General features: G+C 45.4%; 4 protein-coding genes across 4 annotated transcripts; 2 read left to right on the top strand and 2 right to left on the bottom strand.

Annotated features, from left to right (window-relative positions):
- Nucleotides 1–7670: 7670 nt before the first annotated feature.
- On the bottom strand, nt 7671–10932 carry ing2 (inhibitor of growth family, member 2). Its single transcript, XM_056576043.1, has 2 exons — nt 10761–10932; nt 7671–9821 (listed from the first exon to the last, which is right to left on the bottom strand). The coding sequence occupies exons 1-2, from the start codon at nt 10906–10908 to the stop codon at nt 9109–9111; spliced, it is 861 nt and encodes a 286-aa protein (XP_056432018.1). The 5' UTR covers nt 10909–10932; the 3' UTR covers nt 7671–9108.
- Nucleotides 10933–12767: 1835 nt separating this feature from the next.
- On the top strand, nt 12768–17814 carry cd68 (CD68 molecule). Its single transcript, XM_056575967.1, has 6 exons — nt 12768–13026; nt 13938–14626; nt 14965–15087; nt 15559–15628; nt 16101–16271; nt 16860–17814. Exons 1-6 carry the CDS (start codon nt 12978–12980, stop codon nt 16997–16999), a joined length of 1242 nt encoding a protein of 413 aa, XP_056431942.1. The 5' UTR covers nt 12768–12977; the 3' UTR covers nt 17000–17814.
- A 1434-nt stretch (nt 17815–19248) lies between these two features.
- Nucleotides 19249–22434, top strand: LOC130369745 (uncharacterized). The gene is made up of 7 exons (XM_056575262.1): nt 19249–19343; nt 19550–19686; nt 19823–19939; nt 20212–20265; nt 20625–20783; nt 21144–21266; nt 21510–22434. Exons 1-7 carry the CDS (start codon nt 19337–19339, stop codon nt 21555–21557), a joined length of 645 nt encoding a protein of 214 aa, XP_056431237.1. The 5' UTR covers nt 19249–19336; the 3' UTR covers nt 21558–22434.
- slx1b (SLX1 homolog B, structure-specific endonuclease subunit) lies at nt 20771–25273 on the bottom strand. Its single transcript, XM_056575258.1, has 5 exons — nt 24832–25273; nt 24684–24735; nt 23566–23898; nt 22945–23166; nt 20771–22719 (listed from the first exon to the last, which is right to left on the bottom strand). Exons 1-5 carry the CDS (start codon nt 25002–25004, stop codon nt 22690–22692), a joined length of 810 nt encoding a protein of 269 aa, XP_056431233.1. The 5' UTR covers nt 25005–25273; the 3' UTR covers nt 20771–22689.
- Nucleotides 25274–25514: the final 241 nt, after the last annotated feature.

Below are 25514 nucleotides of genomic sequence, written 5' to 3'. Positions count from 1 at the left end.
GGAGGCCCAGGCCATTCACAAGGACCGCTCCATCGTCCTGTCCAGCAACTCCTTCAGGGATTATGTCCTCTTCGCCTACAGGTCAGAACAGAGAAAACCACAACCGGTCAGTACATTCATTAAATACAATGAATGTACTTCATTTTCATAACATTTAGTTGGCTCACAGAGTGAGCGCTTAAACACACACACACAAAAAAGGTGTTTGGTCGGGATATGCTCCTTCGCGCTAGCGCGGAGAAGTAAATAATAATAACGACCAGGGCCTTGGTCAATCTTGTATCACCGCTAATCCAATGTTCCAATATTTACAATATGGGAGTTACACGATTCCCCCCTGAGTGACCTTGTCCTTAAAGCACACCAAACGCTTCCAACACCGTCATCCATTATTAAAGGGAGAGCCTGCTTCTCCGGTGCCGGCCGTGTAACGCTGCACCCACGGGTGATTTGTTTGGGTGATGGCTTAATGGGACGCGGATGAAGGGCGGTGTCCAGCGACGTCACGCGTGTCTCCATCCGATGTGCACGATGCCCGGGGGTATTTAAGGAGGTACGCTACACTGCTCAAGCCCCCTTTGTGTAGTGTAGTGTTAGTGTGTGTACCGTGTAAAGCCTGGAACAACGTCAAACTGAGCTCATGTTACAGAAGGTGTCTCCACGTACACCCCCCGAAATAATAATTTAAAATATGATCCTTGAATGTAGATAACGTTGAAGTAAAGCAAAGCCTTCCAATAAAACAAGCGATGACAATGACATTAACAATGAACTAATTCATTAACTTGTTAATTCATTAATTAACAACAATGCCATGTGCCATGTGGACAGAGTCCTACAAATTGCTACCCATCTCTGAGGTTTCGTTCGCCCGTTTGGAGAATGTGGTGTCAAACCCGGGCCTATCAGAGAGGGCGCTTCTTTAAGAGTCTTTCTTAATGAGTGACAGACCGGGGTAATGAGTGAAGATACCAGCATGGAAATGAAATCGCAAAGGCAGTAGAGAGGTGTTGATATCAAGACCGTGATCTCACGTGATCGTTACCCAAGCTGGTAATACTGTCCACCACACACAGGTTTGGCTGGTCAGCAATTGTGATCACCTCTTTATAAATATTAATTGGAACCAGGACACCTTATTAACTATAAATAATAAGGCCATCACAACTTGTTCCCTCTCGTCGTTTTATTATTTATAAGCATTACGTGTTCCATCTTTTCATTTATTAATTATCAGTAGGTTAATATAAGTCACATAATATTTACATATTAGTTAGTTTTCTTAGTTTGTTAATATAACACTAACTTTATATGAATGAAGTCCAATTATTGTGGGCTTATTATTAATATGTGTATCATATTGGTGATATTGACCCCATCCAGCCTTCAAATTATAGCCTCTCTCTCTCTCTCTCTCTCTCTCTCTCTCTCTCTCTCTCTCTCTCTCTCTCTCTCTCTCTCTCTCTCTCTCTCTCTCTCTCTCTCTCTCTCTCTCTCTCAGATCGGGGACCCAGGCGGCGGTGCTCAGTGCCAGGGGAGGGCAGGTCAGTGCCGTGCTGTCGGCGCAGCACGCCGCCGCCTCCATACAGGCCGTGGACATGACCTCCCAGTACCTGCTCCTCTTCTGCAGGTCCTAACCCCCCCCCCCACACACACACACACACACACACACACACACACACACACACATCCCTACCACTTCTGCGTCCGTCCCGATCCACCAACGCGTGAAGCTGTGTTACGTATGAGTAAATCATGAGCATGAGTTATGGGCACGCTACTAAACGTGATGCATCGGGGCGAGTTATGCTTTGAGGTCCGATACCACAGGACTGGTTTCGTTGTATCCATGTGTGCGACTGTGATTGTTTTGCCGTTCGTTCAGTTTAAAATCAGACAGATTAATTACAGATCAATTTGTGTTGCCTTTCAACCATGATTTGCTCAGGTTCTCACGATCAACAAACATAATCTTTAAGTCTCAAGCGTTCTATCTGTAGAACGCTTGCCGAAGCATAATATACTACTCAAACTAACGCAAACATGTTGGCCTGATGTCTCAGTCGGTGACTATTGGTCGGGGGGTAGTGTGAAACCATACATATACAGTATATACATCAAACAGATATCTGCTCGAGTCTCAGAAAATGTTCAGAAACGACCCCTCGTTCCCGCCCTATGACCGCACACCCATCAGGTACCCATACAAGAGAGACGGCGAGATCCTCCACATCGAGCTCTTCAGCGCCTCCTCCTTCCTGTACCTGCGCTCCATCCTCGGCTGCGGCCAGGACCCCGTCTCCCAGGTGGCCGTGAACCGCGCGGGGACGCACGCCGTGGGCTTCTGCCCGTCCGACCGCACGGGCGTCACCGAGGTGGTGACCTGGAACCTGGAGACCGAGGACCACAAGCACGTGGCCCGCATGGCCGGAGCGCTGACCACGGGTCAGTGAGAACCCCGGTTTGCGCGGTGGACGGCTTTGGTCTTTGTCCGTACTCGTGGCGTACTCTTGGGGAAGGCCGGATCGGTGTGGTCCAGGTGTGAGTGTGATCAGAGCTACAAGCCGTTTTGCAACGCTGCCTCTTCTGACATCACAAGTGGGCGTGTCCACCTAGATGTGTGACGGATAGATGAGCAACGTTTGCTACAGTCCACTGGGTGGGCTGGTAGACTGATCAGTCCAGGACACGCCCCCACTTGTGATGTCAGAAGAGGCCGATTTTCAAAATGGCTTGTAACGGCTAATCACACTCACAGCTGGTGGTATAATATTCCACCTTTAAATTGATATACGGGCTAGGATGTTGCATACACAAAATGAATATTTGTAACTATAGTTATAAAGTGATGCAAAAGCTGGGACACTACACGTTCAATTGAAATCTGAAATCTGAAAAGATGCGTTTGAAAGACGATCCTAATATCTTTGTGTTTGCTGTGACCGTCTGTCTGACACGCGGTCCACCTGAACCCAAAGGACTGTGTGGGAACCTGCGCTGCTGTGTGGGCGTGTGCGCCGGAGAGAGGCACCTGAGGCTGTGGGACTTCTCATCCCGGATCAACGACCAGAGCCTCACCTACAACGTGCACAAGCCCCGCAGCGACGGCACCAGGGAGGTCGTTCACACGGGTGGATCCCCAAGGTGGGCGGAAAAGGCACACCCCTCAGACAGACTGTACGATCATGGTTAGTCTTTCTTCTTGCTGTGTGCATGGCAAGATAGCAGCTTCCGAGTCCCATCCTGCATCCAGCCAGATGTTTAGTGAGCACGTTCTGCAGGTGTTCTCCTCTGACGACGGAATGGGGTGCTTCACATATTTGTTGTTGTTGTCATGTTGTCATGTTCTCATGACGGGGGAACACAACTAGTAGGAGAGTGGATATTGTGCTGCGATTGATTCTGGATATCACCACAAGTCGTGACCCTCCAAGAGCCTACATGTCGGGTGACATTGGCCCACTGGTTTTGGACGAAAAAAATCAAATCGTAGTTTGTGTGCACATCCCCGGCCTGCCGGGACAGGGAACAGGAGAACCGACCGAGGCACCGACACCACCTCTAACACAACAGCCATCCACCCCCCCCCCCTCCCCTGTTCCCCTGGCGCCCCTAACGGGTCTGATCAGTCGCTCCCTGCTGGCAGATACGCGGTCTGCCATTCCCTGAGGGCGGGCACCGTGTCCGTGTGGAACCTGGCCCGCCGCCGCCGCCGCCACGCGGGACGTCCCGTCCGCCTGGAGCACAGCCTCTACGGGACCACCGACGTGGCGCTGACCCACGGCCTCAGGCTCTACATCCTGACGGACCGCGGCACCGCCACCTTCACCGACACGCCCACGCCCGTGTTCCAGGTCAGCCGCGCGGCAGCCTGGCGTCCGCGTCACGGCGCGATGTTTGTTCGTTTTTTTTAGAGTTGGCGCGGTAATCGCCTTTCAAGACGTGAACTAGCAAAGTAAGGGCTTGTGAACAACTTTTTTAAATTCATTCAGGGTAGGGAAACCCCCGAAATAAGTCTCGTAAAGTTGCTGGTGTTGTGGAATACCAAAATGGATAAAGTTCTTAAATTGGGATATAGTTTGTGAAACACAAAAAGTTGAATTACTCTGTAAGTCTTTTTCTATTGGCTGCCCCCTCACTCGAGCGCTACCTTCATGTCGATATCGCCCCTTCACACTGGCTCCTAGGAAACCCAAATGTGTTGGTTACTTAACAACAGGGGGTTCACTCAAACGCGTGTGCTTTCCAGACGCTCTTGATATACGATCTGGTGAAGAAGAGTTACCTGAGGAGGAAGACGGGGCTCTACGTGGTCCCCTGTCTGCAGCAGGAGTACAGCCTCCTGGAGGAGGGACGGGTGCTCCTGGGCCTGTCGGAGACCAGGTGAGACCAGGGGAACACACACACACACACACCCATGGCTCAGCTGGCAGGTGACCTCGTGCCCCGATACCACATGTCCAATTGGTTAACGGGGAGATGCAATGAAAAACTGGGGCGTTCTGTTGACATTTAAATCTCTTCTCTTAGAAAAGGTCAAAGGATTTGCGTTCTACAAACGAGTGTGTAATACTCAATTAGTTACGGAATTGCTTCTGATTCATTTACTAATTGCCAATTACTAATTACCTTATATAAGTCCCCCAAACCAGGATTTCACTTACCCTTGTTTGAGTGGCAGGTGAAATCCTGTGGTTCATTACGACCACAGCAATGGGTTTAGGACCCGCCTCCTCACCATCAAATGCTGCCATCGCTGCGGATCTCATACTACCCTTCAAAACCAGAAGGGTTTTCAGGAGGTTGTGGGGCGTGTTGCAGGGATCACCTGATTCTGTGGGATCTGGAGTCCGGCTACATCAAGGAGCGGATCAAACCCTCCCGCAAGGAGTCCCTTCTCTCCGGCGGCGTCTCGGGAGAGCCACAGCCTCCGACCACGGCCACCAAAGAGAAAACAAGTTAGTTTGTTCAAAAGGACACAACCCTCCATCAGCTATGAGCGAGGGAAGGTCTCTGTGAGAGGATCTGTTCTGGTTGACTGCGCCTCCCTCCGGAGGAATTAGATTTTAGACCGCCTCAGACCTATTTCAGACCAATCAGGGCATCTCTTTCTCTGGTTCGGGGAATCCACCTGCCCTCTAAATCACGAGCTGTGCTGTGATTGAGTGTGCGGATTGGCATCATTGCCATGCGAGGCGACGTCACGTTGTCACATCTGGGGTTCAATTGTGGAGGACAGCACACAGATTTGGACAGTCAGAGAAGCATCACCAGCATCAAACCTCAGCAATCTGAAAGGAAGAGTGATTTATGTATAGAATTGATATGATTATGTTTTCTCTTTTCTTTCATCGTCTTCACCGTTTTCTATTTTTTTCCTCTGCCGTCACATAAATCCTCATCTAACTCCCTTCACTCATACCCAAAAAGAATCCGTGCCTCCCAGAATATTGAACACATCTTTTAGACTTCTGAAACGTTGAAATCTAATCCGTGTCATTTGTCGGCCACACAAAGTGACTCAGAAAAGTGTGTGCGTTACGCGGATGGTTCCTCTTCTTCAGTGATGCCGTGGGACCTCAGGACGGAGAGCCGCTCCTCCAGGGGCAGGCGGCTGGAGCGGGAGGCCCGGCGGGAGAGGGAGGAGCAGAGCCGGATCGACAGGGAGAAGTACAACGCCATCGACCAGTACCTCCTCAGCGGGGACAAGCAGGTTCACAGGCTGTTTCTAATCGGGTTCACCCCGGACATTGTGATGGTTAACGCTTTGGGAGCTGAAAGTCTGGCGTCGTGTTTGATGCACAGCAACACTGATATTTATCTTTCCCTTTTTGTTTCAACGTAATGGACACAGTTGCTCATGACTTTCATTGATTCATGCAATCAATAATTTAATATTTTTACGTTTTATTTCTATAACGTATTTCTCAATATTTCTTTCTCTCTCTAGTGTTGTCAGCGCTTTCTGAAAGTTGCTTTTTTTTATTTCTCTCTTTAAAGTTGACGTCGCTTTTTCTACGTTGCTATTTATCTCCCCCTCTCGACCCAGGTGGTGCTGTGCTCGTACTTCGGCCACCACCTCAACGTCTTTGCCATGGCGTCCCAGCAGCACGTCCACACCCTGGAGGACAGGGCGTCCCAGCTGAGCCTCCGGACGGCGGCCCTGACCCAGTCCGGCGGCTACCTGGTGCTGAGCCACTACAGTCAGACCCAGCGCGTCCCCTACGTCACTCTGTGGGACCTGCGGAAGGGCACCGTGAGTGGCCCCGGTTCTTTAAGTGAAGATCAAGCCGCCAACACAACTGGGTAGTGGAAACGCGGTGTCCGTCTTCCTGGACAACAATTACATCTAGCGGCCAATCTTGGTGTTGTTGTTGTTTTTTTCGTTAGGTGAGAAAGAGGCTGAGAAACGAGCCTGGCGTTTGCTGTTTAGCGGTCACGGACAACGCCAGCAGAGTTGCCTTCGGGGTCGCAGATAGTAACAAGTAAAGTATATCCCATAACTTCCCCAAACAATTACCAGTGAACGCATTGAAGTTACCAGTGAACGCCAGGAGTTTTTCTTTGCATTTGACTGGTCTTTTGTTAGTAAAGCACCTTGTGTCTGTCTGCAGGCTGAAGGTTTGGGACCCTTTCAAACGAAAACACAAGCGTATCTCTGGCTACGGGGACCTGAAGTTCAGCGTGTCGAGCCGGCTTCATATGACCGAGGGCGGAGCCAAAGCGTTTCTGCTTTCAGGTGAGAAAATGGGAAACGAAAGAGACGGTTAAAAGGTCACTGGCTAAGCAACGGAAACGATATTTTCGTAATTCGGTGGCTTTGGACAGCTATTTATTAAATGGGTTTATTAAATGTATTCGATAACTGTTATTGTGTCCATACCATGGTATTCATACAGCTATTGTGCAGAAATTAAACACTTTAATTCCTCAATCTCACTTGAAATTTGGATAAACCAGAAGGAATAAGTGTAAATGTCAAACTCAAGCAATACAAATAAAAGTAAATTGTAAGGAATGCCCACTGTTCTGGGCTAGGATTGTTTAGAGATGACAATCGACCCTGGTTTTAAATAGTCAGTTCGAGATTATAATTGACTGAGTTTGCTTTTGTTTGTTCTGACAAGACAAGATCAGCCTGTGGGATCTGGACCGTGGGAGCGTCTTGTCCGTGTTCTCACCCGACGCCCGCATCCAGTGTGTGTCGCCTCTGGGTGGCGGGCTACTGCTGGGCCTCAGCCAGAGTCCCTCCCTCATCAGCCTCAGACTAACATCACCGTCCGTCGCCACGGCAACCAGAGACGAAGGGGATCTGTTTGGAGAGTCAAGCAGCAGTGAAGACGAGGACAACTAAACTTTAAGGGCAGTTTTTAAAATATTAATTTTAAGCTAAATAAACCGGACCACAGAAAGAAAAGGAGAAAAAATATGGTTTGTAATGCGTACCACGACACCTTCAGTGGAGAACACCTGGATGGAGACCTGTGCGGATTCAGGTGACAATTCTGCGAACACTTGTATCGCTGTCTGTGCATTACATCTGGCGGAGGTCAGCCTTGTGCAAGACAAAATAGACTCTGGCTCAGGTCAGACAATGGAGTCCCAATTCAAAATGTTATTCATATTAATATGTTCATGTTAAGCAGGGAACCAAAAGCCATGGTCCGTTGAGAGCATGTGTGATGTATTTGTACAAGTATTTTGTTAATATTATTTTCAATGTTAAACTTTGCAACTGTGACAAATCGTTTCTTTCAACTCTAATAAAGAATCCAGAGTCTGAATGTTGGAGTGTACCATGCACTTGTTGTACAATTTTTAACTTGGGTGATGTTGATGTAAAACGGTGCAAATATACTCACTTTGGACATGAAGATGGAGTGTTAGTGTTGTGGTGGGGCTGCTTAGACACATCTATGGCGTTCTTGGGACAGAAACGGCCGTAGTAGATTCGAGAGACCCCTTCAGTCAGAATACCAGAGAAAACCAGAAACATTCACTGTATAGAGCTAGGGCTTGACTTTAGGCTATTGGCCCAACGATCGCTCATAAAAATGAGAAACACAAGGACCAGAGGTTTGAGGTTATTCAGTTCAAAAGAGGATGTGAAAGGCTCTATCTTGCCCTCTCCAAGCACCTGATTGTAGATTTGCACAACGGAGTCATTGCTTCTTGTTTTTGATTATATCAGTAGTCTGGGTGATTTATACCACAAGAGTCAAATGGGTTCACTCACAATATTAGTGTTATTAGTTGTCGTGATTTAATAGTGTTGAAAAGACATTTGTAGCAATGGGATTTGGGGATTGATTACAAATGAAAGCCAGGTGTGACTGCAAACCATGTAAAAACGACGCAAAGGAAACTCGATGTTATCACCACCTTTGCCTAGTGGGGAAAGAAACAGTGAAACGTTTGCTCACTCGTCTGTTTAACTTTGTTTTAATGTGCTTATTTTTGTATATATATATATCATTATGTTGTACAAAAAAAAAACAGTGAAATCAAGGGAGTGCTTAACAATACGAACGAGGTCCAAAGAGAGGTGTAGAGCTCCTCTGGGGTCTTAATGCTGACCCCTCAGACACGTCACACACAAACGCTTATTTTCCGAGAATCATGCGGGCCTCCACCATCCTTGATCAGGCTGAGAGACGTTCAGAAGGGTTTCAATGGATTCAGGAATGACCCGTTCAGACGTTCCAATAAAAAAATAACTCATTAAAGACATGGAAAGACATTGCTTTGTATTAAACTAGAGTGTTTTCTACAACAATCGCAAACCAAAACGGATACACATTTTGCTCATTCACACTGAGAACCAGAATGTTTCACGGAACAAATAAAAAACAAAACAAGGCAATGGCTGTCCCTGACTGAGGAAATGTCACAACAACAACAACAACAACAACAACATGATGACCTCTCCGTTGACTATAAAACCAAGATATAGCCAGCCAGCGGTGACCACCAGTGATGTAACCGTACAACACTAACTAACAAGTCCTTTGACGGAGGGGGGGGGGGGGGGTAAGCACCAGTACATAAGAGTCCTCGACGGATCTGTCGCACATTCACGGGCCGAGGCAGGGAAGGAGCGCCGCTGAGCTACCTCGACCGTCGGTCCTTTCTGTTCTTGTCCAGGCTTTTGTCCATTGTCTTTTCGCTGTCCCCCCGGCACTTGGGACAGTACCACTTGCCCTTGGGCTTGTAGGTGAGGCCCACGCAGGAGAAGTGGAACCACTCGATGGGACACTGCTCGTTGTCGCAGCCGATCATCTCGCCGTAGGACACCTGCTCGCACAGGCAGTAGGTGGGCTCGTTGGGGTCGATGGCGAAGTCCACGGGCGACGCGTCGCGCTCCTGCTTGGCCTTGCGCTTCTTCTTCTTCGCCGACTTGGACTTCTTCTCGCGGGGCTGCGAGCTCGGAGGCTCGTCCACCGGGTCGTCCGCCAGCGAGCCGTTGGCCGAATTGTGGCACGAGTCCCGGCTCTCGCTGTTGCGCTGGCGCCGGGGCCGGCGGGCGGACGAGCGCTCGGGCGGCGCCGGGGGCTCCTGGGGGGGCCCGGAGCGCCTCTCGACCGCGGCGGGGGGCCGCTCCGACTCGGCGGGCTCCTGGAGGCACTGGGAGTGGCTGTCCATCTGCCGCGAGCGGTTCTCCACCAGCTCGGTCATCTGGGTGACCACGTGGATCTTCTCATCGCCTAGCTCCTGGCTGAGGATGAGCGCGCGCTGCAGCTGCCCCTGGAGCCGCTTGCGTTGAGCGGCGTCCTGCTCGCCCTTGTAGCGCTCAAACACGTCGTCGACCTCCTGGAGCACCTCTGCAAAAAACGCCACAAAACCAATGGAGTTAACATTTTAAAAAACACAATGCCAATTTCTTCTTTTTGCAAAAACACAGTAACATTGACTAGAAAATAAAGGGTATTGAGACAATAGAAAAGCAATTGGCCTGCGTCTGTGTGTATGGCTGTCAGGGTATTTCAGAGGTTCTCGTTCATGTCTGGAGCTCGGTCAGTGTGTATCCGCTGTAAACTCAGGGAGGAGGAAAATCTGCTCTTCCGCATTGAAGGGCGGGGCATACGTCTCCAGGAAGTGACGAATAACAAATGTTCATTGGATCGCCTCAAAGAAAAGAATAATCCGGCTGTGCAGTCGATAGTCGACGTAGTTGAACGGAGAATAAAGACTGACAAAATCGACAAAGTATATATACATAAAACCGTCTAGTGGTCAAAGATGCCAGTACATATGACCAGAGTGCATGCAAAATGGACTACAACTGTCCTGCCTTCGACCACAAGCGTCCATGAACTGGGATGAACGCCCTCCGACAACCCGATTCATAAAATAAAATAACGCAAAACCATACGTGCAAAACATACAATTTCAGCACGCAATAACATAACGTTTCTTCGAGGGAGAAAGTTTGAAGGGCCACATGCTGCGTATATATACACATACATCTTGAAAAACGATAACAACGCGAAAACAAATGGCTGTTCTGCACTGTCGCGTTCAAAACAAGTTGTTTACCGACGTCGGTCTGGCTCTTATTTGCGTTAATTCAGTCCGTACATTGCCTATTTTTAACAGATAAAGTCAGTCAGGGCTATAGGCGAGCGGGGGTTCTGGCGGTGGGGTTTGCAAAATGGTTAGACACAAGCCACACCATTTCTGCACATCGACTCAGAAGACGATTGCAAGTTAACACATCGAAACAGAAACATTGTGGTTGGTAGAAAAGGGCAATGTCTTACCTTGATACTTTGAATCTATTTCGCGTAGCAGAGAAACATTTCTTTGTATGTCCAGAGGAAGGGACTCAACACATTCCAGATAATCCTCCACATAGTTGATCAATTGTTGGGATTTCTCCGCATTTGGATAGTGGTGGTGGCCTAACATCGTTCCTACGATGCATAGAGGCAATAGATTGATATATCAAGGAATCGAACAAATGTGGGGTTGAATGCTCTGCTTATCGACTTTCGTGCTTACTGGGCAGTTCCAAGCAGCAGTTCACTTCAAACAAAACTGACGCCACTGCGCATGTGCAAACATGTTCCTTTTATGGTAATGCACCGTTGTTGCCTGTTGTATCGTACAGTGGGCGTGGTCTCATGCCTCCTCGCATTATGATTGGTTTACAGATTTCCCGGGAAAATAACCACCAAACATATACCCTTTTACACTTTAATGTGTTTGTGACCTAAAACTTGGTGTATTGCAATTTTACGTTACCAGAAAGCACGTGCATACAATGAATGTGTTTAAAAGTGATGGTAACTCTAATTCAATTTTCAAAAAAACTTACATCTTAAGAAGGGGAGATGCGAGTGTCCAAAGTAAATGAAAGCCATATAGATTATATTTTGTTGTGGTCTGGTTCTGCCTTACTCACCATAAACTCCCTGCTTTTTGAGGATGGCAAAATAAAAACATTTAACTACGACGGTTTAATAGTATCAGAACAAAAGTTATAGTAGTAGGCCTACCCGGAGAAACGAGGGACGACTTAGGGAGGAAGGGAGACATGATTAGTCTCAAATTAACCCTAATATCGGTTAAAGACGAGTCTTTCTGGTATAGTCCCATGGCAGGGGATTCGCTCGGCTCTGAGGTGGTTTAATTAAACACAAGCTATATTTTGATGTTTTTTTATGCACTCAGACACCTTATTAATATTAAAAGTGCTAGTCTATATATCGCAACATTTTGTAAAATTAAGAATATTATTAGTTGTAAGTCAATATTTACATTGCGCAGAAGCGGAAGACTTCCAAACTGCTATCATTAGACAATTATTGAGATGCTTAAGTTCGAAACTAGAGACACTTTTAAGATACAGCTCATGCAATGTAGTGGAATGACAAGCACTGTAACCGTTATCACACACAGAGGACCAGGGCCATTTTTGGTACTGAACGTATTTGATCTGACTGAAAAAGTTTCAGTTTGTTCTCCCCTTGGATTCTCCTCTTGTATATGTTTGGTACAGCTAGCAGGACCTTTATTATGAAACGCGATTGAACCGGATATGATACGATGATTTATAACTGGACCGAGGCATGATAATATATAGGCCTAGCAGGGCATGAGGAATAAACTTACTAACCTAAAGTCACTCGCAGACATTACGCTTACTTAGTGGTTTATGCATGCATAATACAATACATTACTGTACTGAAATGTAGGTTTAATAAAAAATGAATTGTGCAGGTTTGTAATAACAGTCGTAGTAGGCCATTATGTGTAATGTGTTGCCATCAAAAGGCAGGAAACGCGCTATGCAGCGTGCGCATTTAGGCAAGGGGGGGGGGGGGGGGGGGGGGGTGCATGTCCGTCGGGGGTCAGAACTCGATCCAGCACTTGTTCATGGGTTGGTCTGTGAGCGTGGTCTGTGTCTTTTCACATTTTACAATGCCTCGCCATTTTCATCCGTATAGGCCTACAATAAAGTTTTGCATTGTTACGTTCAGTAAACGACCAGACAGCAAACCGTGGTGGCCCCCTCACATTTATATTTATTTTGGATTATTTCCCCCCCCCATTTGTTAGGACAAATCCATTTCAACAACAAGCATTGGAATGTTTGTTTTTTTAATATATAAACAAAAACAGCCACCCAGCCACCCCAATAGACAAAAAAAAACGCAACTCACATACTATTCACAAATTGAGTTATAGGCTCACAAGTTGGGTGAGCGGTCATTTAGATATAGTTAGTGAAGGGTAAGGTCATCTATCTGTTTGGTTTCATTTACTGTTAAATTGCGGAATCAGGTTGTCCTATGACACGTTTGCTCAGCAAACGTTCACATGCACCATAGGCCTATTTTAGTTTCGTTTCGTTTCCTGGATTTTACAAAAGCTCAGCACAGCCTGCTTCCACATTGAGTTGCGTGCAGTCTCTGGAGCGAGTCGTGTGTCACTTCACTCTCAGCAACGGTTAGTCGGCCTGATCTCCAGCCACCATGAAGTGCGGACTTTTGTTTTTGGTTGTTTTGTGCACTGCTGCTTCGGGTAAGTCACATTCACATTAAATAAAAACTTCTAAGTAAATTAGGATTGTATGGTGTTAGACTTCTGTGAGGTCATTTTAATATAACCATTTTCAGAGCTTATAATAATATACCTATACGCTTGATTGACTGCATGTGGAGTAAGGCTCCTAGGAAAGCCCGCAACTCGACATTGAACGGTTTATGTCGAGCAGGCATGAGACCGCTTGATGAGTTTGGTTGAAGGTGTTAGGTTTCGTAGTTTTCCCAGTAGCCTGTGTGACTTCCCGTTTCTATTGACTTTAAAATGCTGACAATAGTCCTATCTGTTTGAAACGTGCGTGATGGCGTTTAGCGAGTTTCCTTTACTGATAAATACGAATTCCAGGCTCAAATCTGTCATAAAGTCATACGTTCCACTTTTACTCGATGCTTTATGAAAGCATTTCTGAACGTGGGTTACGTGTACCCCTTGGGGTTGTTTGAGGAGGTGCAGGGGGTACTTGTAAAAAAGTTAACCTTTGTTGTTTCAATTTGGGAAATTAACAATTGTAAAATAATTCCACCTTCATATAATTAGTCGAATCAGAATACTGCCACTTGTTGTGTGTGATTTAAAGGGTGGTAAATATTCCCAATGAAGGACCAAAAAATAAGTGAACGACAAGCCCAATGTGTCTCACTAAGCGAAGTATTTGTAACATCCATTCCATTTACGTATTCTCAAAAACATGACACTATTTAATAATGTCATCGTTTGGCCCTCCCTATTCAGAATGTTTTGTGCTGGTGAAAGGGGTAGGCTGGAAAAATATCTTAGAAAACTATATTATTAAATATAGTTTGAGAACAATTTCTTTAAAACACAGAGCATACCGTTAGTTAAGCCCAAGCCTAGGACACTTAACCTTAGTTAATTGTCTTATCTTACAGTTGCTGAGGACTTTATAAAAAGCAGCCCTCCTGCCCCGGCGATCGCTGAGTTCCAGTTCAGCACCCCTCAAGTGGGGACCGAAGAGTTGGCAAACACAATGGAGCAGAAGAAGAAGACAACTAAACGGCACACCACGAAACCAAAGCCAATCACCCCGACAACGATACAGCCAAACACCACGACAACGAAAAAGCCCACCACAACGAAAAAGCCCACCACAACGACTGCAAAGCCCACCACAACGACTGCAAAGCCCACCACAACGACTGCAAAGCCCACCACAACGACTGCAAAGCCCCCCACAACGACCGCAAAGCCCACCACAACGACTGCAAAGCCCACCACAACGACCGCAAAGCCCACCACAACGACTGCAAAGCCCACCACAACGACCGCAAAGCCCACCACAACGACCGCAAAGCCCACCACAACGACTGCAAAGCCCACCCCAACGACTGCAAAGCCCACCACAACGACTGCGAAGCCCCCCACAACGACTGGAGAGCCCAACACAACGACTGCAAAGCCCACCACAACCACTGGGAAGCCCACCACCACCGTCAAACCGGTGCCTCCCACACCAACACCTTCTGCCCACTTGATCATGGGAAAATACAACATCACCAAAAACGGCTCCATGTGTCAGCTGGCTCAAATGGCTTTACAGATCCGCCTGGTGTCTGACAAGGTAAAGTAGCACACACTTTCTTTCCAAACGTTGTACCTAGCTCAACCCGCACCAGGGATCCACCCTTGCAACTCGGGGCAGCTATCACTATCTCTGAAATTGCACCAACAACTGCAAACTCCACCAGAACCGCCGTCACACCTATGTCACCTAGATATCGTATCGTAACAGAGAATAATCCTGATTCTAAAGTCTGCTACCAAGAGCTTCATGAGAGCCATAATGTTCTGATGTTTCGGCAGAACCAACATTTATTAAGTTCTTAACCGCAATCCTACTTTCTGCTTCCTATTTGATACGTTATAAAAAATAACCTGTTTCTCTCTTTCTACATCAAGGTCAACGGAACCTTTATTGTTCAGCCAGTCCTGACGAATACAACCTCTTCAGCTTGTCAGGAAAAAACTGCCTCTCTTAACATTACCTTTGGGGAAGGGTTCATATTGTTCATATACGAGAAGGTAACTATGGCCTATCCATAACGGAAATGAAGTCTGTAACAATGACAATAAATGTTGTATTAGTGGCAGATAACTTCTACCATTTTTAACCTTGATATTCGTACATTGAGTGTGAAAGTGTGAAAAGGTTTTATTTTTTTGCCAGGGTGTTAATATTTAATACAATGAAAGATTACCATTCAGCAATGTAGGTACTTTCATAAGGGAACCCTCCATACAAATTTAAGGTAGTGGTCATGTATTGTTGAGAATACTAGTCACTAACATGTGACATGGAAACTTCCTGTCTGTGGTATCTATCTGTGGTTGTGCATCACATTGCACGTGAGCTTTCTTAGGTCAAATCACAAGACTTGACCATGATAACCAGATTTTTTTTATTGCAATGTCAACATCCATGTCTAAAAAAAAAAGCAAACGCTTCCACTGTTAACTCATTTACCCGTGTCTTCTTATCTGTTTTCTTTCCAGAACACCACCGGAAATAGCGTCTATGTGAAGGAAGTGTCCTTCAGCCTCTTCTACCCCTTCGGCACAGCAGGTAAGCAAACTCCACCTGCCCCGCCCTAAGCAGCATGTGACCAGAGAGCACCCTGGAACGAGGCTAGGTGTCTGGCTGGTGTCTGTCGTAATGCTGGTGGCCTATGTTTGACATTGTATGTTTACAGCCAGTTAATGATTGACAAAATGTCAGACTACTTGTGATCGAGCCGAATCAGGAGGATCAGCTGTCGGCCCCTTCGGGCTCCCGGTCGCTATGGCACAACACTAACCGATATCACTGTGTGAGCGGAGAAACACTCCCAAACTAGATCCATTCACACTCGACAACAAGTTCCCTTGCGGGACTGGCATAAACATTTTTTGTTGTTGCTATTAATAGATCCGATGACACTCCCTGCTGAGCTCTGTTCGTTGTCAAGCAGACAAACGAGTCAGACACAATAATGGGATCAGACCATTAGACACTTTGCCACCACACTGTTGTTGACTCTTTTCGGGGCCTCTTTCAGCTGTCAAGTACTCCCAGCGCAACGATTCCCTGCATCTGTTCGCTGCCCAGGTGGGTCACTCCTACTCCTGTAGGAACGAGTCCATCTACATGGGCAAGGGACTCTACCTGGACGTCAATCAAGACCGGATGCAGGCCTTCAACTTCACCAAAAGCAATGAGTTTGGCGTTTGTACGTTTTCCAAATCTAAATGTTTCTCTTTTTGCACAAACGCTCGGGTACACTAGAGGAGCAGCAAGCAGACATAGCAGACATGTGAGCTTACAGCAGGGTAGGATTGAGGCATCTACTTTGCAGCCTAACATCCTGGTTCTGAGCACAGACAAATGAGGAAATAAGGACTGAGTAAGAAGAAGAAAAACAACCATTCATTAGGATTACTTTTGTTATCTTGGGGATAATAGAGAACATGAGAAACACAACACAAATCAAGGAAATGATTTGTTTAAGTGTAAGGGAACAATAGTGTGTAATTATGGGTAATTGTTCGGGTTCCTTATTTACTTACCATCCTTATCTGACCATACCTGCCCCTGTATATCAGAATCAGGAAGGTTTTGAGACAAGAAATACAGGGATTTATTTTGGTCCAACTGCAATGAAAAAAACAGCCGCATGAAATAAGGTGCAAAGATGACAAAAACGCAAAAGATAAGACAACCACGAAATGGCACCGCAAAAAAACAACAGTTAGAGAAAACGGGGGGAGGAGCTAGGATCATCTACTAACGTATGCGTGTGTCTCCCTGTGTGTTTCAGCCGACCCCTGCCCGGCGGACGTCCCCACTTACAGCGTGGCCATCGCTGTGGGGGTCATCCTCCTGGTACTCATCATCGTCGTGGTGTTGGCCTACGTAGTGGGCAGAAGAAGGAGAGCCAACAGCTATCAGGCACTTTGAGCTTGACCCCGTCCGGAGTGGCTATGCTATATGCTATATCAAACTGCTCTGAACAAAGGCTACGCAATTATTATTATCTAATTGGCTACGTTTGGTGACTGTTGATGTCAGAATTGACGTGACTGCACAATTCATAACCCAATTCGATTAAACCCCCTAAGACGAGGTGGGGTCCATAGTTAGACGTAGTTCCAGAAGTAAGCGTTGCATATGTGTGTGATGTGTCCACTTTTTCGACAACATCGTGGATCATAACGTCCTAGTTTTTCTACAATGCTCCCCCTTAGTGGCATAATGGAGCATCATTACGTCCTCACCAATCACTGCTGGATGACCGAAATACGCAAACGCACACTCTGACATGGTTTCATCTATTTCAAAATGTCCAGCTGCTAATCTTTTTGAGTGGTTGATTGTTTTGTTGTGATAGAATTTTGTGCTTTGATATCCAAAATAGAGTCATATAATTTGAGCAGGGTCAATGTGCTTGTGATTAAAAAGGGAATAATGTAACGCATGGTTTGAGTTAAGGGAACATCATTTCTCGCGAAACCTTATTGCACTGAGATTAATGCTCATAACAAGCTGCCAGTGTCTGAATGTAGCTTAATGTGAAAACGAATTACATTATTCTTTATTACTGTACAAACAACGAAACACATTATTATTTTAAAAGTGCACTTTTGTTGCTATGTTATGTCCTAGATTTCAGTCCAGCTTTTCACGAAATAAATCACTTTAGGCCACTGATTATTTTGTAATATGTCTTTCCCACTGATAAAGACCATTTATATACAGCCTCCCGTAATCATTTTTAATAAAAGTACTCAGTCTGATTGCGTGTTTTTCTATCTGAAAAATGCATACATGAAACACTTTTTTCTGAATATTACCACCCACTTCCCCAACCCCCTCCGCCTCCAAACAAAGCCCGTCTATGGAGAGCCTTGTCACTCTATTGAGCCCCATTCCTTCGAACTTGGTTGCAATTCCATTAGAATTCCACTGGGGGATTGAATGGGGGTCTATGGGGCTAGACGGCTATCTCTTTCACCTACTTATAAGCTTACATATCGCAGATTTTATTGTAGATTCTAGCATTCTGCTAACGAATGCTGATTGGTCAGGGACAGACTTGTGACTGATTACTGATGCTTGATGGCATCTAAAGCTGAAGCAGAATCAGAAACATTATCTTAAGGAGGACTTTCCGTCTAAGTTAATTTTTATATATTATATGTATATATATATATAGTATATTATATATATTATAAATATTATATATGCGGAAGTGGCAAAGTGACTCAGAACTTGCCGTAAAGCAGTGACGTCAACATCTTTTTGAACAGATTTTTAGAACAGACAAGTGAACCTAAAATGCAATATTCAGTGTATTATCTTAGCCGCCACTTTTGAATGGAACTTTCAAATTACTTGACAAAAAATGATACCCTGAGAAAAGTGGAATTTGAGGGTGAAACCCCGTCGAAAAATAAACAAGATAACACTTTTTGCCAGGATTTTTTTGTTTTTTATCAAACAAAGCGGGACATTCTGCGATGAAAACAATATCCCGAATTTGAGATCTCAATCATGGGATAATATTGCCCAATATCACGAGATAGCGAACCAATCAAATTGCGCCATCTGGAGGTTCACGTGTAGCATGATAATAATAACAATAACTAATTAGATATTATATTATATAGATACCTATATATTAATATTATCATTTATTTTTTTATTATATTATATGGATAGTGAGCTCCGAGTCCGCAAACGGCAACAATCACTTCTCCTCCATGCTGTGGTTCACTTTGACAGCTAATTTGTAAGCAATGGACAGCAGCTCATTTGCATTAAAGGGCTCATGCCATGCCACCATGGTGTGGGTGTGATTATCTGGTACAAGCTGTTTAGCACAGGGAAGGAAAGATTTGCATAGTGACAGCACAAGTGGGCGTGTCCACCCAGATGTGTGAAGGTTAGATGAGCCACATTTGCTGCAGTTCACTGGGTAGGCTGGTAGACTGATCTATCAAGCGTACATCTACGTGAACACGCCCACTGCATTCTGAAGGGCCAGAAAAAGATGGGAATACCGGTAGGAGAGATTTTTTTACCTAAAAGCCATTTCCAGCAAACAGCTTCAAAAACATGTTTTCTATAACTCATATACTATGTCGGGAAAACACCATGCTATGTCTCCTTTAATGTAACATCGAGGACAGTAGAGCAGATGTGCCAATCCCCATTTCACACAAAAGGGGCGGGGCTGCGCGCAGACAGGATTCAGGGAGGGGAGCAGAATAACGCGGACGAAGAACCGTTATTATCATGGCAGGTAAGATAACACAATGCTTTGCTTCTTTATGTGTAAACAATAAGTAGATCCCTTTGCTAACGATTTGGGATTGTGAATTTACTAATTGCATCAGTATACGCAGTAACTTTAGGCATTTACTTCCTTCTCAGTTTTGTTTGTCTGGTAAGAAACTTCCTTCAACTCTTGTGCAACCATCCGAACGCATTTTTTTTTCTGACTTCAAGACAAGGAAGAGGGAACAAGAACCACGGGGAACAGCCCACCGATTGAGGTTGAGCAAGGTCCTCTGGTCTCGGTGACGTTCCAGAAGAACCCGGAACGCAAACAGAAGTACCTGGAGGCCCAACCTAAAGAATTAGGGGTACAAAACATCCACTGTAGTGCGTGTGAGTGCGTGTGCCAGCGTGCGTGTCAGCGTGTGTGAGCGAGTGTGGTCATAAGAGTGTTAAGATGTTGAACCCAATGAACCCAAACTATTTCTTGTTTACTTTTCGAAGATCACCCAGATAGGCCTGACTTTGTATCAGATGTCCTGGGTGTTTGGGTTAGTCTACATCGATTCCGTGCGTGGCGAAACCGTTCTGAGGGTTTTGTTCACCATTGCCTCTGTAGTGGTGAGTATCATATAATGTTTCATTAGAAAAATTGGGTACCATACTGGGTATAATGTTCAGATTCAGATTTTTTTTTACGTCAGCTACACAGGGATAGACAAACTAAATGGTCAACCTGTAGGCTATATTTTCCTTTATTCGATGTAGGAAGATTTAGCGAAAATCATCCACAAAATATTGTTTGACTATATAACTGGGGCCAACGGTGGTGACTTATTTAACCTTGCTGTCATTAGACAGGGGATTGAGTGTCCTTTGCATTTATTTCCCAGGTGATACTAGCTGGAAGTCTGGCCATCGCTGCTACGACGCTCCACATTCCCACTGTAAGTAACCGTAGAACAAAGAAAAAAATAAATATATATATACAGTATATATTATTTCGGTCACCGGCTTAATTCTCTAACTTTGTAGAACTGCCCAGAGAATCACAAAGTTAATTTGGACTAATCACAAACATGATGAAACTGTGTGTGTGTGTGTGTGTGTGTGTGTGTGTGTGTGTGTGTGTGTGTGTGTGTGTGTGTGTGTGTCAAATTGCTACAAACTGTGTTCAACACAACATATTGTGTGTGGCTGTCTTCGTTCGAAACACAAGCGTCTCCGGTTCCAAATTAAAATCCGATCGAACAGACATATTTAGGCTGGGGATTTCCCCTTAACCTTCCCCTCCGTGTATCCACAGTTGAGAGCCTGCCTTACCATGCAGATCCTGGCCATCGCTGCCTCGGTGTGCGGCTTCATCCTCACGATGGGGCAGTTTGAGAACGGCGTTTTGCATGGCTGCTGGTTTGACGAGTACAGCAATAAGACCTCCAAGCAAAGCATTTGCAAAAAAATGGAGGCAAGTAGCACCGTCTCCCATGTTTCATCTTCTACGTTCAACGCTGCGGAAAAAATTGGGAATTTTGTGCAACACAAGTTGGAGGTGGGCCAAGAATGTTGAATCTGCCAGGAAGTTGGATAAAATGATTTTTTTTATTTGGTATTCATTTTGGGTCTTGCAAAATATAAATATAAAAGAAAATACCAAAATGTGTTAATGTAAGTATTTTTCAGGTTCATATAAGTGCAAAAAATAAAGTTCAGGCAGACATAATTAAAGGTAAAAGTTGCATTTGTACACTACATTGAGGCGTGACCCTGCAGCATCTATTAGTGCTATGGACGTCTAACGGCCACGGCCCTGTGTGTTCACCAACAGAATGCCTTCCATAACCTGCACGCGGGGGGGACGCTGGTGCAGACGGCACTGGTGGCTATCTCCGTTACCCTGGCGGTCTACTGCTGCAAAGTGATCAAATGTTGTTCACCGGGATCCAGAATGGTGAGGGAAATGTCTAACAGCACAAGCCAAGCTTACTTTTGGGGCTATTTCAAACTTTGAACCCCCAACTCATCCTTTGGTATTAGTAGGTTATTCTGCAATCGAACAAATCAAATTTTCATAATTGGTCCAAAGTGATGTCCCTTTTTGACATCGTCCTTCATGATGTAGAACATTGGATAAGGGAACATTGCATAACCTCAGTTCCTGTGGTTCTCATTGTGATTGTGTTTTCCCTTCCAGCCTGTGATCACTGTGCAAGCCCCTTCCAACCTTTCTGCTCCTGAATGAAGACAAATGCTTTGAAAGTAAAGAGGAATCACTGACTAACACATCCATTAAAACCACATATATGGTTTACTGCTACGCAGATGTTGAGGCAACATGCACAGTGTTGGCATTGAATCATTGTCGAAAGCATTACCTTTTACTGATTAACCTTCTGACATTTAGCCATCCGACTGATCCTTCAGATTGTCATCATTCTGGTGCCAAGTTTGATATTAACTCTTGTGAACATTTGCAATATGTAAAACATTATTTTTAACACAATCATATGTAAAGCCATGTATGTTATCCCAGTTACAAACCACCGAGGTGACTGACTTTAGTTGACCCGTTTATTTCAGAGTGTGTTGACCGTCGGAGCAGGGGCTCTCTGGGGTGTGTGTGGGGATGGCTGGATGCACCACAGGTGTGCAGCCTCACCCAGCCCAGAGTTGTATCAGTCAGACTCAGGCCCGGTGAGGCTGCTTTAACTGGCCATCATCCACACACACTCCACACCAATGCACATACTAATAAATCATTTTAAATGATTGATATACTTTTTTTTTACCATTGAATAGAATACACTCTTTAACAGATAGGTCTTTATTTCATTTTTTTATGCAAGATAACGTGTGGTGATTTTGTGTTCACATGAGACTGCAAAGTGTTCAGTACACTCCCAAAACATATCAGCAACTTTGCTTCAAGCCGCTGAAGGTGAGATTTTAAGTGCTAAAGTACTCAGCATCCCCTCCTAGTCCTATTAACACCAAGTATATGAGTATTCTAATACAGTATGCAAAGCAATTGTGTATCTTGCAACTTGTTAAAAAAAATAATAAAAATGTTAACTTGACATGTACATTTTTTATAAAAAAATTATACTTCAAAGTTCCTTACCCTGCTTTCCTTTGTTACAAAGCTACTTTATATTGCCTTCTGCTCAATCCTGTTATTATCCTCTATTGAAAAATGTTTTCCGATACAGACTTTTTTAAGTGCAAAAGTACTCAGCATCCCCTTCTAGTCCTATTACCACCAAGTATATGGAATATTCTAATACAGTAAACAAAACAAATGTGTATCCTGTAACTTGACTTAACTTAACTTGACATGTCTTGTCATGATTGCATTATTTACATGCTTCGTTTGGTCATATCTGCAGTTGGTCTGCCCAGTGGCTCTGTGGAAGACCAGAGGACAAGACTTAGCAAGTTAAACTCACTTAATGCAACGCCACGTTTTTATTTGTTTGTGTCTGCAATATTATGGACTTGACAAGTGTCCTCGTCTTTTGCCCTTTATCCTTGTTAGTTTCAAATATGTTTATTGTCACACACACACACACACACACACACACACACACACACACACACACACACACACACACACACACACACACACTTACATGTGATGAGGAAGTGGCAGCGGTGACCTCTTCCAGGTCTCCGTGGCAACCCTTTTGATGGCGGAGCAGGCTACCCCAGAGCACAGAGTGGTGACAGGATGGACACTCGCCCTCCACTGGGAGGAGGTGGGACGGCTCCGCGTGCAGGAAACGCTGGGCCAGGCAAATCATGTGGCTGGTCATGGGACAGGAAGGTTGGAGGCAGGACAGTCGTTCTGCGGCCTAGTGAAAGAGGAAAGTGCCACGGTCAACTCTTTTCTTTCCACTGATTGTGCCTGGAACAACAAGGAGGAATAGGTGCTCGGGACGTAGGGTGTCTGACAGCAGGCCAAACGTTTGATTTATATTATGTAACGTAAACAACATGTATACATTGTTGTCCTGTGATTTCAAGGAAGCGGCATTTCGCAGAGGGACAAATTTTATCATGTTAGATGTCTTGAAAGGAGAATAACGGATCGCATCACGTCACTATGTAGTATAATTTGATTTCCAGCCCCAACTAAAGGTCTCGACCCTACAACAAGTCTCTAATCTTCGGTAGATGCTAAGGGACTTGAATCCTTGGTACTGCGTCGCTGAAGGCTCTACAAGTGAAGAACAGCAAAAACCGAGACGTACCTTGACGGGACGTTTGCACAGGAAACACGAGTCCTTCGCCACCTCTTCCTCTTCCTCAGACTGCGACGGCTGCTGCTGCTGCTGCTGCTTCTTGGCCCGGACGGCGCCGAACGCCAGCGGGATGTGGAGGGGCGGCTGGAGGCCGGGCCCAAAGTCCATGCGGTACTCCTGCTTGAGCCAGCGGGCGGTCAGCGGCAGGCGGTCCCAGGGGGGCACGCGCAGCATGCTCGAGACCACGCGCCAGTGGAACTGCAGGCTCGACTCCTTCGTGGCGCGCCGCGGCACGTGGGTCAGCCGCCGCGAAGAGTGCGGGTGCTGCCACGCCCACTCAAACTAGAGGGACGGGCGTGGGGGTTAGGGTCACTAGGGAAAGGTTTGGGTTAAAGGTGACACACCACCAGGCGTGAGTGTGATTAGCCGTTACGAGCCGTTTGGAAAATCTGCCTCTTCTGACATCACAAGTGGGCGTGTCCACCGAGATGTAGAACAGGTAGATGAGCAACGCCTGCTACAGTCCACTGGGTAGACTGATCCATCCAGCACACATCTAGGTGGACACGCCCACTTCTGATGTCAGAAGAGGCCGATTTTCAAAACAGTGTGTAACGGCTACTCACACTCTCACCTGGTGGAATAATGGGACCTTTAAGGTTTATGACAGTCCGTTTTGACACCCATAGAGGTCCTAGAAGTCTCTCCCCCTCTGCTGTCCACTTTCACATAATCAAGCTGCTTTCCTTGATAGTGAAGTGAGTTCTCATTCATGGGGGCTATGCCGTCTTGTCTTTATTGGCTTGTCCCATGCACTGAAAATCCCAACAATGTACCAATCAACATGGGCTGCACCAACATATCTCACATTACCGTGTAAATAGTGTAAGGCAGAGCGGCACTCGTCCCATATTTTCTTTCAGCAATAGAAGTTGGTCTAATAAGAAAGATTCTCCTATCATGATCAGTGCTTTGCTCGGCGGCTTGGATGTTGGCTGCTTGTGAAGTTGCCTCAAACTCACAAATGCTGACTCCCATTCCTTAATTTTTTGCTGGGTTACGCAGGAACAGTATCAAATACAAAAAGTTGAACAAAGACATTATGCCAAGTATGTTGTACTACTCACCCGTAGAGCAGCAATGTCCGAAGGAAAACCATGAATAATCAGAACCATTTCCCTGAATAGGAAAAAGAATGAAAGCATACATAAATGATAACCAATTTGTCGGTTGATTTTGAAATATGAAGTAGGCTAGGTCAGTTGGTGTTATTACCATGGCCCTTTCCCACTCGTCCTCTTCGCTCCCCCTCGATGTCGGCCAGCATTGTGCTGTCCAATGCGACGCTCAGGGTTGACCGTAAATCCAATATAGATGCGACCTTTAAATTTAGGATTGGTGCAAAATAACATGTATACGCCAAAGAAGCTCTCGACTTCTACTACCATTTTGTGATTTAATACTTATAATTGACTAAAAACAGCTGATCAACGAGTGACGATTTTTTTTAAAAAACAAAACATTTAGGCTCCTCAGTGGCGACAGCAGTGTTACAACCAACCTCTTATCTTATAAAACACGACGAAATTGATTTGAAGATAATATAACATAAGCAACATTACTTTTGTTGTAATTGGTAATGCATTTCCATTTGTTTGCTCATGGTGGATGCATTGTTGTCACACAGATAACGATGAGCGTGTGTAACTCTGATCCACTGTAAACAAGGCAGAAACAGTACACTAAATATCAGGAAGGCCACGATTTGCCTGATTCAATTGTATCAAGAAGGGACAGATAACATGTATATTAAAAACTTTCTAAAATGAAAAAATGTTGGAAAAAACATTTCATCAAAAGTGCAAAAATATAAATGTATATCAATGTAAAACACACCTTCACAAATATTATTTAAAAACAGTCAAAACATTACCGAGTCCCTTGTCCAAGGACCCTTA

The sequence above is a fragment of the Gadus chalcogrammus genome, chromosome 17 (assembly GCF_026213295.1).
Source record: "Gadus chalcogrammus isolate NIFS_2021 chromosome 17, NIFS_Gcha_1.0, whole genome shotgun sequence".
Taxonomy (NCBI): Eukaryota; Metazoa; Chordata; class Actinopteri; order Gadiformes; family Gadidae; genus Gadus; species Gadus chalcogrammus.
Note: the sequence above shows the minus strand (reverse complement) of the source record. Positions and strands in the feature narration are given on the sequence as shown.